This window comes from Jatropha curcas, chromosome 2 (genome assembly GCF_041381405.1).
Source record: "Jatropha curcas cultivar XTBG-Jc1 chromosome 2, XTBG_Jcur_1.0, whole genome shotgun sequence".
Classification (NCBI taxonomy): Eukaryota; Viridiplantae; Streptophyta; class Magnoliopsida; order Malpighiales; family Euphorbiaceae; genus Jatropha; species Jatropha curcas.
Genome location: NC_143152.1, coordinates 26,931,305 through 26,948,477, shown reverse-complemented (window position 1 = coordinate 26,948,477; position 17,173 = coordinate 26,931,305). Strand labels below are relative to the sequence as shown.

The 17,173-nt window shown below is 34.1% G+C and overlaps 1 protein-coding gene across 6 annotated transcripts; it reads left to right on the top strand.

Annotated features, from left to right (window-relative positions):
• The first annotated feature begins 202 nt into the window (after positions 1-202).
• Positions 203-16,324, top strand: LOC149498504 (ARM repeat superfamily protein). Of its 6 annotated transcripts, none has more exons than XR_016319543.1 (25): positions 203-726; positions 922-1,031; positions 1,205-1,277; positions 1,524-1,585; positions 3,338-3,479; positions 3,571-3,789; positions 3,913-3,979; positions 4,587-4,986; positions 5,850-5,997; positions 6,089-6,249; positions 6,972-7,071; positions 7,480-7,554; positions 7,819-7,953; positions 8,474-8,563; positions 11,383-11,565; positions 11,651-11,755; positions 12,013-12,171; positions 13,552-13,596; positions 13,708-13,929; positions 14,213-14,319; positions 14,398-14,454; positions 14,548-14,620; positions 14,805-15,066; positions 15,215-15,304; positions 15,913-16,324. XR_016319543.1 is itself a non-coding variant. In XM_089717831.1 (23 exons), the coding sequence occupies exons 1-23, from the start codon at positions 586-588 to the stop codon at positions 14,964-14,966; spliced, it is 3,036 nt and encodes a 1,011-aa protein (XP_089573957.1). In that variant the 5' UTR covers positions 204-585; the 3' UTR covers positions 14,967-16,324. The 6 variants fall into 6 exon arrangements, 1 of the variants encoding a protein (XP_089573957.1); XR_016319542.1 differs by having other exon boundaries at positions 15,210-15,304; XR_016319541.1 differs by having other exon boundaries at positions 15,215-16,324.
• The last annotated feature ends 849 nt before the right edge of the window (positions 16,325-17,173 follow it).

Here is a 17,173-nt window from a genome sequence, read left to right as displayed (position 1 = left end):
TAGATGTGGTAATTATACATTGCGGGATTCTTAACATTTACGAAAGTCGGGTTGATGGTTAATCATGGTGTCGTCGGCCTTGATGTGACTCTGTATTGCGCCCGGCAATAGAAAATTATCATTACAGCCCCCTAAAATGGCCCCTCTGTTTTCACTCGATTATCCATTAGCGACGTGTGATTCATTTCATCCTTGAGAAAGGTAGACTCGTCCGCACACAATCACTATTCTATTTCTTAATTGCAAAGAAGTATAATATAATTTTGCGGCCAAACAGAACAGCGACCACCCTCTTTGCTTTTCACAGCTCTCGCTTCCATTTATTCGTGCCGTTTTGTGTTCAGAGCTACACTAGGAGAAGAAGAAGAAGCGAAATCTGGACAATCGTTCATCGAAGCTTGTGCACTAAATTTTTCTCATCAGTACAGAATCACTGTTATAATAAACTCAAAGTTAATGTAAAAACCTCTATCTCACACGCACTCTATTGTCTTAATCATTTCCATTAGGAGTGACAGATTCTTCGATCCGATTCACTGATTGATAGTAACAGTTAAAGTGAGAGAGCAACTTTTGAGGTCCCCGATGGCGTTTTCAGCTTCTGATTTGCCAGCGATATACTCGTTGCTGGCTAATTCAATGAGCGGCGACGAGAGCGTGCGGAAACCGGCGGAAACGGCTCTCTCTCAGTCGGAGAGTAGGCCTGGTTTCTGTTCTTGCCTTATGGTACTCTCTTTGATTCTCTAATGTCTAGGGTTTTAGTTTCGTTTTCATATAATGCCTGTGAATTTATTATTAGTTTCGTTTTCATGTAATGCCTGTGAATTTAATTATTTATTTACTTTACGTGCGTTCATGTGCATGTGTTGATTTGTGAGGAATCTGTCTATTGTGTGTTAAAGTAAAATTTGATGTTTGCAGGAAGTGATAACTGCAAAGGATTTAGCATCTCAAGTGGATGTTCGATTGTTGGCTTCTGTGTATTTCAAAAATAGTATCAATCGGTATTGGAGGAATAGGCGCGATTCCTCGTAAGACAGTGTTTACTGTTCTTGTAATTTGTTTTCTTATTGGTGAAGTTATTTGCAAGCTCGTATTCTATCAGGCTCATTTGATCAGAAAACTGCATTTTTCTTTGGATTATTTATTTACTTGAATTGGTGATATTGTTAATGTATGTACCGTAACTTTGCTTTTTGTTCAGGGGAATAAGCAGTGAGGAGAAAAATTACTTGAGGCAAAAACTGTTATCGCATTTGAGAGAAGAGAATGATAAGGTGTTAAGCAAAACTTCTCAAATTTTTTTTTTCTTCTTTAATTCCCATTGCTAGGCGTTGGTAGCATATTGTTAGCAGTTTTTAATTTTTCTAAGTTTCTTTTTTGACTTTTCTCTGCGGTGCATATCAAAGTGTAGAAAGCTGTAGTTTATTTTTGTATATCACTTGATATTCCTTGTAATTTATTCATTTCTGGGAGTTGGTTTAGCTAACTAGATGTGCTTATCTGTGATTGTGTTTTACCAGATAGCTGTAATGTTGGCTGTGCTCATTTCAAAGATTGCTCGCTTTGATTATCCCAAAGAATGGTACTCTTCTCATTTTTCTATCTTTGCACTTTTTTCTGAGAGCTATTCTTTTCAAAACAGTTCTTTCAATTTATGTGTTTAAAGGCTAAAAAAGTATAAGATGCTGCTAGCACAACTGATTATGTTTTAGTAAAATTTTTGGAAGCACATGGGACCCAAAAGCCCGCGTGATGTTATGCTTTTGGAAGATTCTCTGTGATGACAACTTGAGATTAGGATCTTTGAGTTTCTTCATTCTTTTGTGGGCCAATTGTATTGCAAATTAAGAGAAATCTAACAATCTACTGTATTATTGTGTATATTCTATGTTGTATCGTGGGTTTTTGGTGCTTTGTCTATACTTCATACCCTAGCAAATTCCACTTCAGGTTATTAACTCCCAAATATGATCATGATCAATTTTGCAAGTTCCAAACAATATTTATCTCACGAAAGTCTACTGAATTATTGTGTATATTCTATGCAAATGCCTGATATGTAACATTAAATTGTAAATTAAATGGATCAATTAATAACAGAATGGAGATAGTGTAGCCTCTTCGCTTGGATGATTCTGTATGAGACTATGATTTTACCTTGTGCTTTACAAATTTTGAGTGCGTTCTCTAAAAGAATTTAAATACTTCCTTTCTGCATTCTATATTATGGTGATAAAAAATCTACTTACCTTGAAAATATCCATTGTTGTACATTAGGATTATATTAGGTTTCCTTCTTTTGGCTGGCTTTGAATTTTCATTTATAAATCATATCCATTGAGGAGAGAAAGAAAATGATGTAATAGAGAAGGATGCAGGAGCAATTGTTCAATTAAGGAAAGGGCATTTTCTAGTTTAGTTTAATACCATGAAAAATCATTGAAAATTCTAGTGCAAGGTAATCAAGATTGATAATAATTTTAAGAGAAACTGCATAATTATCAACAATAATTCACTGTTCGAATCATTCTGGCATGTCTGCTAGCAGTTGCATGAGTTTGGATAAACCATTATGATCTTTGTTTGGGGTGTAAACATGCTAGATTTAATTGAATATGGTGTTCCAAAATGTTTTTTATTGGCTTCATCTTTCAAGTACGATGTGCAAGTTGTGGAATGGTAATGTGTTATTATCATCAATGCTCTATTTATCAATGAGTTTCTTTTCTTTTCAATTGGACTAGGTAGTTGGAAATATCGGAATACCTGCTTCATGCAAAATCATGGTGCATTGGCTTCATCTTTAAAAATGGCCTCTGAAAGATGTGGAACAACTATAACAACTTGATTATCACTGATTGCTCCTTTTATCTAGTTTTAACACTTACAATAAGTTAATACAGTTACTGCTTGTGCTTGAGCTAATCAAAACTGACTCTTTAAACTTTGTGGTGAAAAAAGCATTACTGAGCATAAATGATTGAGGAAAATGAGTTTGCTGGATAACAAATAAGATGGAGAAGCTCTGTTGAGGATTCCTTTTTTCCTTTTTTTCTGTATTTGATTTTTAGATGGGGGGAAGGGAGAAATATGCTGTTGCAGGCAAAGAATGATTAAGGTATCATTGGAAAGACAAATTCACAAACAAATGTGGAATGTTCTTGCAAATAATGCCAACTCTAGCCACTAACTTTGATGGTTTATTAGTTTTTTTTTTTTTTGTTTAGGTTTTGTGCTTCCCTAGTGATATTTATCTTTCCTCTCTGTTTTCAACTAAACTAAATGATTCCCTCATTAGACTCACTATCTGCATTTACCTCCTTGACTTATTTAGGCCAGAGCTCTTTTCAGCCTTAGCACACCAGCTTCAGTCAGCAGATGTTCTTACTTCCCACAGGATTTTCATGATTCTCTTCCGAACCTTGAAGGAATTGTCCACTAAGCGTCTGACTGCAGACCAAAGGAATTTTGCAGAGGTATAACTGATGAGCATTTTTTTGATATTGTTGTTCTGTGGTGTTGAATCATATAGAAAGATGATGCATTCACAAATTCTTATAATGGCAGATATCGTCCCACTTCTTTGATTATTGCTGGCACCTATGGCAGAGTGATGTACAGACCATATTACATGGTTTTTCATTGCTTGCTCAAAACTATAATACAAATGCTCTAGAGCAGCATCATGATGAGCTTTATCTTACAAGTGAGAGATGGTTATTGTGTTTAAAGATAATACGCCAGTTGATAGTATCTGGGTTCCAAAGTGATGCTAAATGTGTACAGGTATATTTTTAGTATTCTCTCTCTATCTCTTGTATGATTTAAGAGCTTGGTTCCGTTTTTATTGTTAAAACGTGAAAAATAAGTGTTTGGTCTAAAAATTTTTCACCTTTTTATATTTTTCAGGAGGTCCGACCAGTGAAGGAGGTTTCTCCTGTTTTATTGAATGCCATTCAATCATTGCTTCCATATTGTGAGATGACAATCTTGTGCTTCTGCTGTCATTGCTTTTTACATACATATGCATGGGAAGAATTAGGCAGCAGTCCATAGCTTCTGCATTTTTTTGAAAGAAGTGGTTGTAATTTCAGTTGTTGATAATCATTTGTGTAACTGAGAATTTCACAAACTAAAACTAGCATTGATAAGTTAATAATTGCTTAATGAAATACAGAATGCAGAAGTAACATTACAGAGCAATAATGAAGTAGATTTTATTTGCTTTATGTCATTCATAAATGTTATTTTTTGAACACAATCAGCTCTCTTTCTCCTATTTTTGCTTGAGTTTACATGGGTAACACAGAAATAGGCTTCCCCCAACTCAATCTAGTTCTTTTGTAATTTTGATATGATATTTACACTTTTGGTTCCTAAAACATCATCTTTCCATTTTAATTTTGGAGAGAGCTTGTCATGTGGACCTTTTATTTTCAACTGTCTGGTCTTCGTGTATTTAATGTTGGTCTTCATATGTTTAATGTAGAGGGGAGTTGAGGGTGATGCTCTGGCTCCTACATTCTGTATTTCTTTTCAAGTTGCATGTTTAGTGTTATGACTTGTTTCTTGGATATTCGCAGATTCATCTTTTCGGAAGGGACAACCTAAATTTTTGGACTTCATAAAGAGGGCATGTACAAAATTGATGAAGGTTTTAGTCACAATTCAGGGCAGGCATCCTTATTCTTTTGGTGATAAGTCTGTCCTTCCACCTGTTGTGGATTTCTGTTTAAACAAGATAGTGGATCCTGAGCCTGATTTATTATCATTTGAGCAGTTCTTGATTCAATGTATGGTAATGGTAAAGTGTGTGCTTGAATGTAAGGAATATAAGCCAGTTCTTACTGGTCGGGTAATGGATGAAAATGCGATTTCAGTAGAGCAGATGAAAAAAAATATTTCAAGTGCTGTCGGCGGTGTCCTGACTTCACTTCTCCCGAGTGAACGCATAATACTCCTATGTAACGTGTTAATAAGAAGGTAACAGCACTCTGACCTATGTTTCACTCCATTAATTACCTATAGCCAACTCTTCATTGTTTTACGTCCTGACTTTATCCCACTTTTGTCTGATTTGGTGAGGATATCCAATTGCCTTGTGAATTTCAATCTTACAAGTAGAAGGGTTATTAGATTGATAATGAAAACCATTCATCTAGCTGTTGCATTATTGGTGGGTGCTCTATTTTGATCAAAAGTCTTTGCTTCAAACATCATAAACCATCAATAACAAATATATGGTTTAACTTTCTTGAAGGAACTCTGTTCTTTTTCTACCCCTTCGGTCGATTACTAGGGGGTCAGAACGCATATGACGTGTAACACTAACTGCCTTGTACTTTCACCATTTACTTTAACAACATCATCAATTGAAAACTTCAAGGCTATTGGAAGGCACACTCAAATATTTTTCTGCATTTAGTTGTGTTTGTTTGCATGTGTATTTAGATATTAGTTTTTTCTGTATCCCTGTCCTAGTTGCTTCCAGATGTTCATTGGTAATGAGATTGGCAACAATCATCAGCGTCAATGTATCACAACTCAGATAAATTAGCGTGGTTATGATGTCAATAGTAAAGTCTTTGTCTTTATTTATTTATATTTAATTGTTGCACAAGTCAAATTCCCTGATTTATGCTGAAAACATGGTGGCTGGTGCCAAGTGACTTTGTCTAATGATTTTCACTTCTAATCACTTAGGAACTACAGGTGGATAATTTATGTACTTTCTTATGTTGGTCTTCCTTGCTGTTATGCAGCTAAAATTGTAATTAAGATCACTTTAAAAATTTCAATAAATAAAAAAATAAATTCAAGTAAAAATGTTTTTGATGTTTTGACAGGTATTTTGTTCTAACAGCAAGTGATTTGGAGGAATGGTATCAGAACCCTGAATCTTTTCATCATGAGCAGGATGTGGTTCAGTGGACTGAAAAACTGAGGCCTTGTGCTGAAGCCTTATACATTGTATTGTTTGAAAACCATAGCCAAGTAGGTGGAATTGCACTTTGTGGAATTTTAATTACTTTTGCAGATATAACCAATGCTTAAAATCCCATTTGTCCTTGATAATTACTTTTAGCTGTTGGGTCCTGTCGTGGTGTGCATACTTCAAGAAGCAATGAATGGTTGCCCATCATCAGTTACTGAGATCACTCCTGGATTGCTTCTGAAAGATGCTGCTTATGGTGCTGCTGCATATGTCTACTATGAGCTTTCGAACTACTTAAGCTTCAAAGATTGGTATGCCCATTCTCCTTATTGCAAGTTCTATTTAGTCCATAGATCTGGCAATGGTAGTTTAGTGTAATTGATTCCTTCCGCATAAAGGCAATTGTTTGCGACAGAATTTGTCACTTTGACCTATCGGACTAGCATCCTGTACTCTGTCCCTTAGCAGAAAGTGAAATGCAAATATTGACATTTGTCCTCTTTTGTGTAAGAATGATTTTTCTGCTGGACTACACATGTTTGGTCATATGCTGAATCCAGAAACTTATGAATGAAAAATGCCTTCTTTGAGGATAATTGATTGCCCAATACGCTTGTAGTATTTGCTACATCTTTCATGCAAATGCAAAGAGAGTGAGTGGAGTGGGAGAAAAAAAAAGAAAAAGAAAGAAAGGATATTTGACTTATGCAAAAAGGAGTTCGGTGGATGGCTGTACAGTTGGAAAAACTGCTGTTTGATCTCAATAACTTTGTTTCTTCCTCACTATTGTTTGGGAAATACTTTTCAGGTTTAACGAATTTAATAGGAAAAGATATTACACTTCACGAAAAAAATGTAAGGACAATTATTAGGTCACTGTCTTCTTATGTTTGCCAATTTCAAACTTGTCTATGGATAGATGCTACGATTCCATTAGTTGCTTAGTTAGCAATTCTGCAACAAAATTTAGCCTTTCTGGTGTTATGTTTCTTGGATTATAATGACATGATCTTCTTTGAAATGATTGTTGCAGGTTCAATGGTGCTTTATCTCTTGAACTATCAAATGATCATGCAAATATGCGTATCATCCATCGGAAAGTTGCATTAATACTGGGACAATGGGTTTCTGAGGTACCAGCATTTTCTGAGTTCCATGATACAAAGCTCTAACTATTTACAAATTTTCCTTTTTCTAGACATGGTTTATGTAACATCTAATTTTGGTCATCACTGTTAATATGCATGTCATGTGTCGTGTGGTGTGGATGTTTCTCCGTGGTATGATGATTTATGACATGACTGTCACTAAAAGTTGTTGGAATTTGACTGATATGGCATTTTCCCTAATTAACGGAGCCTGGTGGTTTTATGCCACTGAAAAGAAAATGGTGTCCATTAAATTTACTTTATTAAAACTTGACATTTATGTTTTGCTTATTATGTTTTAAAAACTTCTGTTAATAATATCCCATGTTTTAATAACTTGACATGGAGATGTATGTGGTTTAAATATAGTAATGTATCTTTGATTTGCTGCAGATTAAAGATGACATTAAAAGACCAGTTTACTGTGGATTGATCAGACTGCTACAAGACAAAGACCTGTCTGTGAAGGTATGCTTATGCATTCACCTTATTTAGAGAGTATTGTATATGCCTACAGCACTGCTCTGTTAGACATGAATAGTATGGTCCTGCCCAACGCCGCCTTTCTTTGTCTAACTGGAGCAGTACCTGATTATGTTCAACTCTCTTAGCTTTGTCATATCTCCTGGTTTCTTTCTTTCTCACTTCAAATTCATAAAATTTTCTAACTGCTCTATGCCTAAGATGGAAAATTTTGCATGTTGTTTAACTAAAGTGCATTAATTGCTCTAGTTGGCAGCTTGTCGATCTTTGTGTTCACATATTGAAGATGCAAACTTCGCAGATAAAGAATTTGGGGATCTTCTTCCCATTTGTTGGGATTCATGTTTTAAGTTGATTGAGGAGGTTCAGGAGTTTGATTCTAAGGTAAGATAGATCATGTTTCTGGTTGATGTTCAGTGCGAGGTTTGACTCTCTTTTATGATCAATAACCATAGTTCCTTTGCTCTTCTAACTTCTAAGTGGTTTAGTTTACACGTTGTACTTCTATAAATATCTTAAACTGAAATGCAGGTAATGAATTTCAACACTTATCTCCAATTTTTTAAAAAAGTTTGTTTTTGTAAATAGGATGCAGTTTTTGGGCAATTTAAAAAAAAAAAAAGATTGGGGTTATTTATTTCTGGAAAATTTGTCATAAAGATGTGCAAGAGCTCCTAAAATTTTGTCATACAGAAAATAGCGATTTGCTCCTTAATGATGCTCTTGTCCTGTTAAACATCTAGGAATTATTAAGTTCAACATCTTCACAAACATCAGCTTGGGTGGCTATCAAAACATACTTTTGAACTATCGTTTATCTCAATCTACATCTTGGTTTTCTACAATTTGACATACTCTTGATAAAGTAACTGTTGTTCCTCATTTTCCCTTAATTGAATATCAGGTTCAGGTTCTGAATTTAATCTCTGTTCTTATTGGACATGTCAGAGAAGTCATTCCATTTGTGAACAAATTGGTGGAATTTTTTCAAAAGGTATAGAAATTATGATTGTTATGTTGTCCTTGTTTCATTTCATTTTAGGCATAATGCTTTCACATATGCCTGTGTATGTTGGCAAGGGTATACCATCATCGAAGAATGGTTTTGATGCGAAACCCCAAGAATTGCGTCATTGACACCCCAAAATCAGATTTGATATATAAACCTTAAAATCCTAAATTAGGAACCCTAATTTCCAAATTAGGAATTTCTTCTTGGATAAAATTGTGGATCCTAACCTAATACTCAACTAGAAGTATGAACTAAAGATATCAAGGTGAAGAATAAATACCATAAAGATTAACTATCTTTGATAAGTTCGAAACTAAATCAATGAAGAACCAAAGAGAGTTCGCCTCTCTTGAATTCGATTGCATAAAACGCATAAATTGAAATTTGTATCTCGATGTCCATCTTACAATATTAAAAACTAAGTATTTGTACACTAAGAAATCCTAAAAACTAAATAAAACATATAGCCAATTTGGATAGGCTCAACTATGTTAATTAAAACATAAAACTAAGTAAAAAGACTCAAGACCCACATGTTTAGATCATATTAATTAGCCTTGGATCACCTTTTAAGTCCATCTCTTCATAATCACCATGAGCTTGTTGATTTGCATTACTCGATACACAACATACTCGCTTTCTTAAAAAGGATTTGTCCTCAAATCCGAATTTTTATTGCTCCATAGGTATGGTTACGTATACCTTCCTTCAAGTGCAACTAGATCAATCCATACTCTTGGATCAAATGGAAAGTTCTTCAATTCATCATCTTGTGTAGGATTATATTGAAAAAAATATAGAATCATCTCTCCTAGCCAATAGAAATGCTCTCTTTTTAGTTCCAAAACCTTCATCTTATCGAAGTATGCATCTAATTTTTGCGCTTTTGAGTACCTGCTATATATTACAACAAAATCAAGGTAAATACAATCACAGTTATCAGTAAATTTACAAGGATCATGTTTTATTGGTTGCACAAAAGTGCTATGCAGCTTCTTTTCAAGTATAGAATCGACTTGATGTGCAATCCTTTCAATAGAAAGTGGTTCCTTTTTTAATTCTACCTTAGCTACAATAGAATGCTCTTCAACTAGTTGCATCTTTTCCACTTTCTCTTCTACTGCTAAATCAAGGTAGGTTGGAATCAGTTAAGAATGACTCTACTTTTCCCTTTTCTTTTCTCCAACAAAGGTTATTAGCTTGTACTGATTTTGAATCAAGAGGTACTGAGGCTATTTTTCTTTCATCCCTCGTTAAAGAACAAGTTCTTTAAGTTTATCATGGTTAGCAGTTAACATGCCATGGTCTTCCTGAAAGCAAGTGACTAGAACTCATTGGAGCCACATCACATAATATCTCATCTTTGTACCTTCCTATTAAAAATGAAACAAAGACTTGTGAGTCACCGCTACGTCACTACCTTCGTTTAGCCATTGAAGCTTGTATGGATGAGGGTGTATGGTAGTAGATAACGCTAGTTTTTCTACCAAGTAGAAGCTAAATTGACACAGCTGATAATCAATAATAACTCTACCAATCTTATTGCTACTTATTGAGTACGTAGAGTGGAATATCCTCACCTTATGCTCTTCATCATTATTTCCATAAGCATGAGGAACATGCCTTGGTTGCTTACTTTGCAAGTTATCAACAGGTGCATTTGTCTTCCCATTTTATCTCTTATCTTTTCAAACATCATGTTCATGTGCCTCAAATTGTTGTTGTATTGCTTGAAGAATGGAAAATTCTTCTTGCTTCTTTTCATCACTACCTTTGTTAAACATGATGATAAATGGACAAGAACTGAAACAAATAGAATCAAACGAAAACAAAAAGTATGGCAACAACTATTTTTGGTTCAACAAAAGAACAAGAATAAGATGATTTAACATGAAAACAAGCATGTAAACGCAAAATGAAAAGAAACAAAACGAAAGCAAACGGAAACAAATAGAAGCATACAGAAGCAAACTGAACCAAATGGAAGCACACAAAATCAAATGGAATCAAATGAAAATAAAAAAATAAGCAAAATAAAGATAGATAGAACCTGATTTGAGCTACGGCTTTGATACCAAATGATGCGAAACCTCAAGAATTGCGTCTTGAAACCGCAAAGTTAGATTTGATATATAAATCCTAATTCCCAAATTAGAATTTCTTCCTGGATGAAATTGCGGATCCTGACCCAATACTCAACTAGAAGTATGAACCAAAAATATCAAGGTGGAAAATGAACGCCACAAAGATTAATTATTTTTGATAAGTTCGAAAACAAGTTAAATGAGGATCCAAAAAGAACTCGCCTCTCTTGAATTTGATTGCATAAAACACATAAACTGATATTTGTATCTATTATATATCGCACAATACTGAAAACTAAATATTTATAAGCTAAGAAACCTTAAAAACTAAATAAAACATAAAGTCCAATTTAAATAGGCCTAATTTATGCTAATTAAATTAAAACATAAAACTGTTATGCCAATTAAAACATAGAACTAAGTAAAAGAATCAGGGCCCACATGTTTGGATCAGATTAATTAGCCTTGGATCGTCTTTTAAGTCCATCCCTTCATGATCACCATGAGCTTGTTGATTTCCATTACTCGACATGCATCAGGTTTCTATTGAGCGGGGGTCATTTCTTGACTTATTGAGCAAACTTGTTCAGGAGAAATCCTGTCTCTGTATGGAATTAAGTGGCTGAGCTACTTGTCTAGCATTTCTCCATAATAGTCTTATGTTGCTTTACCATAGATTGGCCTTTCAGTGCCATTAATTATTTTATGCCTTGCAAGGTCTGGGAGGAATCTTCTGGCGAGAGTCTTCTGCAGATTCAGCTTCTCATTGCTCTGCGGAACTTTGTGGTTGCACTTGGTTATCAGTCACCCAGTTGTTATAATGTGCTATTGCCTATTCTGCAAAGAGGAATTGATATAAATAGCCCAGATGAACTCAATCTTCTAGAGGATAGCATGCTGGTTTGCTTACTCATACCGTTTTGATACCTTGTTAATATTGATGTTTGGTCAACTAATAACAAGCATGGTTTGCATTATTATGAAGTTATGGGAAGCCACGCTCTCACATGCTCCTGCAATGGTGCCTCAGCTACTATCATACTTCCCATGTCTGGTGGAAATCATGGAAAGAAATTTTGATCACTTGCAGGTCAGCCTCGTTGAATGAAAGACCATATAATCCCTTATATTTGCAGCACTGTGTTCCTTTATTTTTAGGTCAAGAATATTTTGTTCTCTGCTTATTTGCATCTATATCTAGCACTACTGTCTCAGTTTAATTCGGTGAAACGACAATCTTATCATTCCTATGTGGCTTTTAGGTTTTGTATTGTGTTCTTCTGAACCTTTCCGCTTTCTTTTTTTCAGCCATCATTTTCTCAATTTTGTTTATATTGAAAATTGCAGGTTGCTGTCAATATAATTGAGAGTTACATACTTTTGGGCGGAACTGAGTTTCTAAGTATGCATGCCTCCACTGTAGCTAAACTGCTTGATCTGATTGTTGGAAATGTCAATGATAGAGGCCTGATTTCAACACTTCCTGTCATTGATATATTAATACAGGTACTTACATTTCAAATTTCCTAGTATTAGTATTAACTTAAAAAAAAAAGTCTGAAACTCCCAAGTAAACTTCCAATGCATAGTAAATTCCATCCACAGTTGACAAATTTATTACTCATTCAATGCATTTATTAGTTTCAGTCTGCATATTAAATCACCCAAGTTCACAGTTGCAATATGGTCAGAAGGTCATATATTTTGGCCCATTGGATAGTCACATTCTATCTCTCTGCTCTCTCCTTGCTCTATACTTTTCTTCCCCAGTTTCCCTTCATTGTCAACTACCTTCTCTTTATATCTTCCTTTAATTGTTTCTGAAGTCTGAGAATGACAGGTAAATTGGTTGTCATTTAACCTTTGAGACAAACTAAAGATTGGAAAGAGCCAAATGACCAAGAAATATCTTCTGACCATATCAATCATCAATTATGTTCCAGTCTTGAAAAGAAGTACCATGTATCATTTTTCTCCTATTGGTTTGGTGGGGTTCGAGGGGGTGGGAAGGATGAATATTGAAATTTCTTGTTTTTTTTTTTTTTTTTTTTTTGAATAAGAAATTTCAGTGTTTGATTATTAAATAGTTGAACTTTACAAAAAAAGAAGGAAAATAAGAAAATGTATTAATAAGTCATGAATAGGGTTCATACTCGTCCTGGCCTTCAAACTGGTTTAAACTCTTACAAACCAAAACAAACAACAAATGGAGAAGAGGAGGAGTATTTTTCTGGGGCTGTCATTGGAATGCAGGCAGAAATGTGAAAATTGAGAATAAAATTAAAAGGGGATACGAAAAGGAGAATTGACTTGGAATGTCTGCTTGGGTTTCCAGGTAAACTGGAGACAGAATCTGGGCTGGGTATTGCTACAGATTGTTAACTTTTGTTATGTTTCGCAACATACTAAAATTCAATTACTGCACCAAAATCTTGGAAGAAAATTTAATTGATAGGTACTTATAAGAGTAGTATTTTTTTTTTTTTTTTTTTTTTTTTTTTGATTCTCCAATAATGTTAATTGTATAGTTTGGGGAGCAAATGTAAATTTGCTTCCAATTGCAATCGAAATATTGAGAAATCATTTTTGAATGTTGAATTTTTTATTTACTTTTTAAGGTTCCATGTCTCAATCATACCTCCAAGAGCCTGTCATCCATATAATCCTTCTGAAGGCCCTTGTGCTGAAAGCATGCATAATTGAAGTTTTTGTTATTTTATTTCCATTTCTCCATAAGTAGCCACAAAATGGAGAAGATCTTAAGTAGTCTTAAGCCTCTAAGTGCATGATGAATATCATTGAAGTTCACTGCTATGAATCAAAGAAAAGGTTTCTTGTTTGTTTGACTTAAAACATTACCTGATCCATGACTTTGCTGTTTTGCAGTGCTTTCCAGTTGAAGTGCCCCCATTGATCAGTAGTACCTTGCTAGTAAGTGCAGTTCTTTGTGTTCTGAGATTCTTGAGGAATTAAAAATAAAAGCAAATGCGCCTTATGATGCTTTTTATATGTATTTTAACTGCACTTCATGTCCTCCGCTAGAAATTAATTGTAATATGTTTGAGTGGAGGAGATGACCTTGATCCTTCCAAGTCAGCTGTCAAAGCTGCTTCTGCTGCAATCCTAGCTAGGATTTTGGTAATGAATACCAACTACCTTGGCCAATTGACAGCAGATCCATCACTTCAATTGCTCCTCCAGCAAGCAGGTGCTCCAATTGAAGAGAATATACTCCTATGTTTAGTTGACATATGGCTTGACAAGGTCAGTGGATCAGGAATTCTTGAAGAATACTTTCTATGATTATTTGAGTTTTTACCTTCATTTTTTTTCTCATTTTAACTACATGCATTATTCTAATGCCCAATTTTGTATCCATTATAAAAGAAGATAGTCTTTGACAGATCTGATTGTAGACAGACCTTGTACGCATTAATTCTTGTATCTGTCATCTCTATTTACAATTTATATATATTTTCCTAGGCATTCTTCTTGTAGTGATTATGGTTTATGAGTCTCACTCTTGCCCTTTAATATTTTTATACAGGTAGATAATGTATCTTCCCACCAGAGAAAGATATTTGGTTTAGCCCTTTCAATAATTTTGACTTTGAGGCTACCTCAAGTGCTTGATAAATTGGATCAGATCCTTAGGTGTGAGTTCGATCTTGTTTGTGCCATAATTTAAAAGGTTTTCCTTAACTCTTGATGATGATTATTTATTTCGTGCAGTGTATGTACAAGCGTCATTTTGGGTGGAAATGGTGATTTTACTGAGGAGGAGTCCAGGTTACATCATTTATGAATCTTAGCTTGATATGTTTGATTTTATGCTTATGCAGTTAAGAGATAACATTGCATATTTTTCATAATGGATGACAGTGGTGATAACATGACCTCCAGCTTGTCTCATGGTGAGGGCATTGTTCCAAGCAAAGAAATCAGAAAAAGACAGGTGAACCATCAGTTCTAAATTTTTAATTAGAAAGCACGGTTAATACATTTTCATTGGGAATGGTCAAGAGTCAACTTCGGTGCAAGGGGCTGAGAGCTTAAATCTAGGCAGCCCCCTTTCCCTTCAGGAATTTGTGGTCTAAAAAGTTGAATAGTTACTTTGCTGATGGTTTTTTCCTGCTCAGATAAAATTTTCAGACCCTATCTACCAGTTATCACTAGAGAAGTCTGTGAGAGACAATCTTCAGACATGCGCTGCCCTTCACGGTGAATCTTTTCATTCAGCTATTAGCAGAATGCATCCTGCAGCATTTTCACAGTTGAAACAAGCTTTGAAGATGCCGTAGCCAGTCATAACACGATTTTTTGATGTTCAAATGATGATATCATGCTCAGGGCCCATTGCCTGTACAATGTTTTTGTTTACTCTTTGCATTGGGGATATAGGTAAGTCTTGACTCTTAATTAACTGGAATCTATTTCTCTCCCCCCCTCTCTCCCTCTCTTCCCGTTTTCAGAACCCTTTGGAAGCCGAGTCATCTGACATGTGTCTCTGAAGTAAGATCCTGATTGTTTTTACTAATTGCTAGTGAAGTTGCTCAAGTATTCTGGTAACTGAGGACATGTTTTATCAAAGACAACAAGATACTTGATTAACAACTGAACTGATCAAGGATAATCGAAGGTCATAATATCTCTTTTGGCTAACTTTACGTGTTGTTGCCATTATTCCCTACTTTTGAAAAATAGACTACCATACTTCAGTTCAAAAGTTTAAGTGCAACTGTGACATACAAAATTGAAATAAGATTGTGTTATTGTTAAATCTACATGATATTTTAAAAAATTTTTACTCTTCCATTACTTTCCCCTCTTCTCTCTTCGCTCCCCTCCACCTACCTCTATTACAAAACCTCATCCTTCCCAAATCTTTTAAGTGCATTGTTTCAGATCACCTATCACCTTCCTTGTTCTCAGCTCCGTTATCTATTTTTCTTCGGAAATCATGGGCTGTGACATTAATGGCAGTGGATTCGGGGTGGACTGTTGTTCTTTGAGGATGTCAGGGATAAAAGGTGGAATAGAAAGGAGAGACATATAGAGAACACAAATTTTTAAAAATATTTTTTATCCGATTAAAACCACAGGGTACAATTAATAGTTTCAGTAGAGTGCTAGATCAGGCCATTTTTTATTGTTTTGGGCGATGTCAACCAGTTATCTCTGTTTTTTATATTTGTATCTGGATGTTTTTTCAGTAGCTTAAGCTATGATTCGTTTTTCCAACTCCAGGTGCAATGATGGTTCAGTGACTTGGTTCGTGGTTTTGACATTCTTGGTTCAGGTTTTTTTTCTTTTTTTTTTAGGAAAAAAAAAAACTATTAGATTGGGGAAAAAAAAAAAAGGAAAGGCAAGAGAGAGAGTGGGATGGGTGTTATCTAATTATTATTTTCATTTTGAATTTCATTTGTATATGCCCCTTTTGGCAAAGGAAATTTCTGTAAATAGTTTGCTGGTCCTTTGTTGCCTTGATATTCAGGTACATGGATCACAGCTTTTGAGTTGAGTTCATAGGTTTTGATGTCACTCACAAATCTTATAGGAAGAGGGGAAAGGGTGTATATTGTCGTAAGTTATATTTTTTTTCTTTTTCTATTTTCATTTGTTTATATAATGTTGGTTGTGGAGTTTTGTTTGTTTGATAGATGCTTCATCTTTTCCCAAAAAAATATTTCGAGTGGCTGCGTGCAATTTAGATTGAGAAATTTTCTTTTAGAAAAACAGTTCAACTTCTTTTATATTTTCAGTAAGGTACATAGTTTTATAAACTGTTTTTTCTCAAAAAAAAAAAAAAAAGACACTGTTTGGTTTAGTTTATAAGTGAAACAATTACTTAAAATAAGTTAAGCATTTATAAGTATGTATTTGATTTAAAATTAATTTTTGATTAAGTTTATATTGTTCAATTAATTTTTAAAATATCTGTAGAATCTCTGTCTCAATCAATTTGTAGGCTTTCTATTTAAACACTTAAATTGATTTTATTTTTATTCTAGATTATAAATTTTTTAAAAGAACTTTTTGTATTTCATTTTTATTAGTCATTCATTCATTAAAGAAACATGATGAATTTTGAAGCAACATACAATTTACTCAAATTAATTTTTTATACTTTTTCCGTTCTAAAAAGATAGTCTTATTTTTCTTTTGTAATTTATGTTAAAATATAGTCTATTTTTCCTTTTTTTCATTATAATTAATTTTTAAATTGTATATTATATTTTTATTAAATTGTATTTTATTTTTAATAATCCGGATCAATTCTTATTTATTATTTTAATATAATAATTGCTTATGTATTATTTAAGATGAGTATAATAGGAAAGTTATATGAATAAATTTATATTTTAACCAAAATAATTTTCTTAATATGTGTACAAATAGAAAGGAGATTACTGTTTTTGGACGGAGGGAGTGCAATTTATCTCCAAAGTTTGTATAAAGAAAAACTAAAAAGTCAAGTTTTGGAAAAGATAATATTTGATTTATATCA

Coding starts and splice junctions, on each gene's coding strand:
- LOC149498504 (XM_089717831.1), top strand. CDS start 586: ATGGCGTTTTCAGCTTCTGATTTGCCAGCGATATACTCGTTGCTGGCT. Junction 5,998..6,088: donor TGTTTGAAAACCATAGCCAA/GTAGGTGGAATT, acceptor AATTACTTTTAG/CTGTTGGGTCCTGTCGTGGT. Junction 7,072..7,479: donor TGGGACAATGGGTTTCTGAG/GTACCAGCATTT, acceptor GATTTGCTGCAG/ATTAAAGATGACATTAAAAG.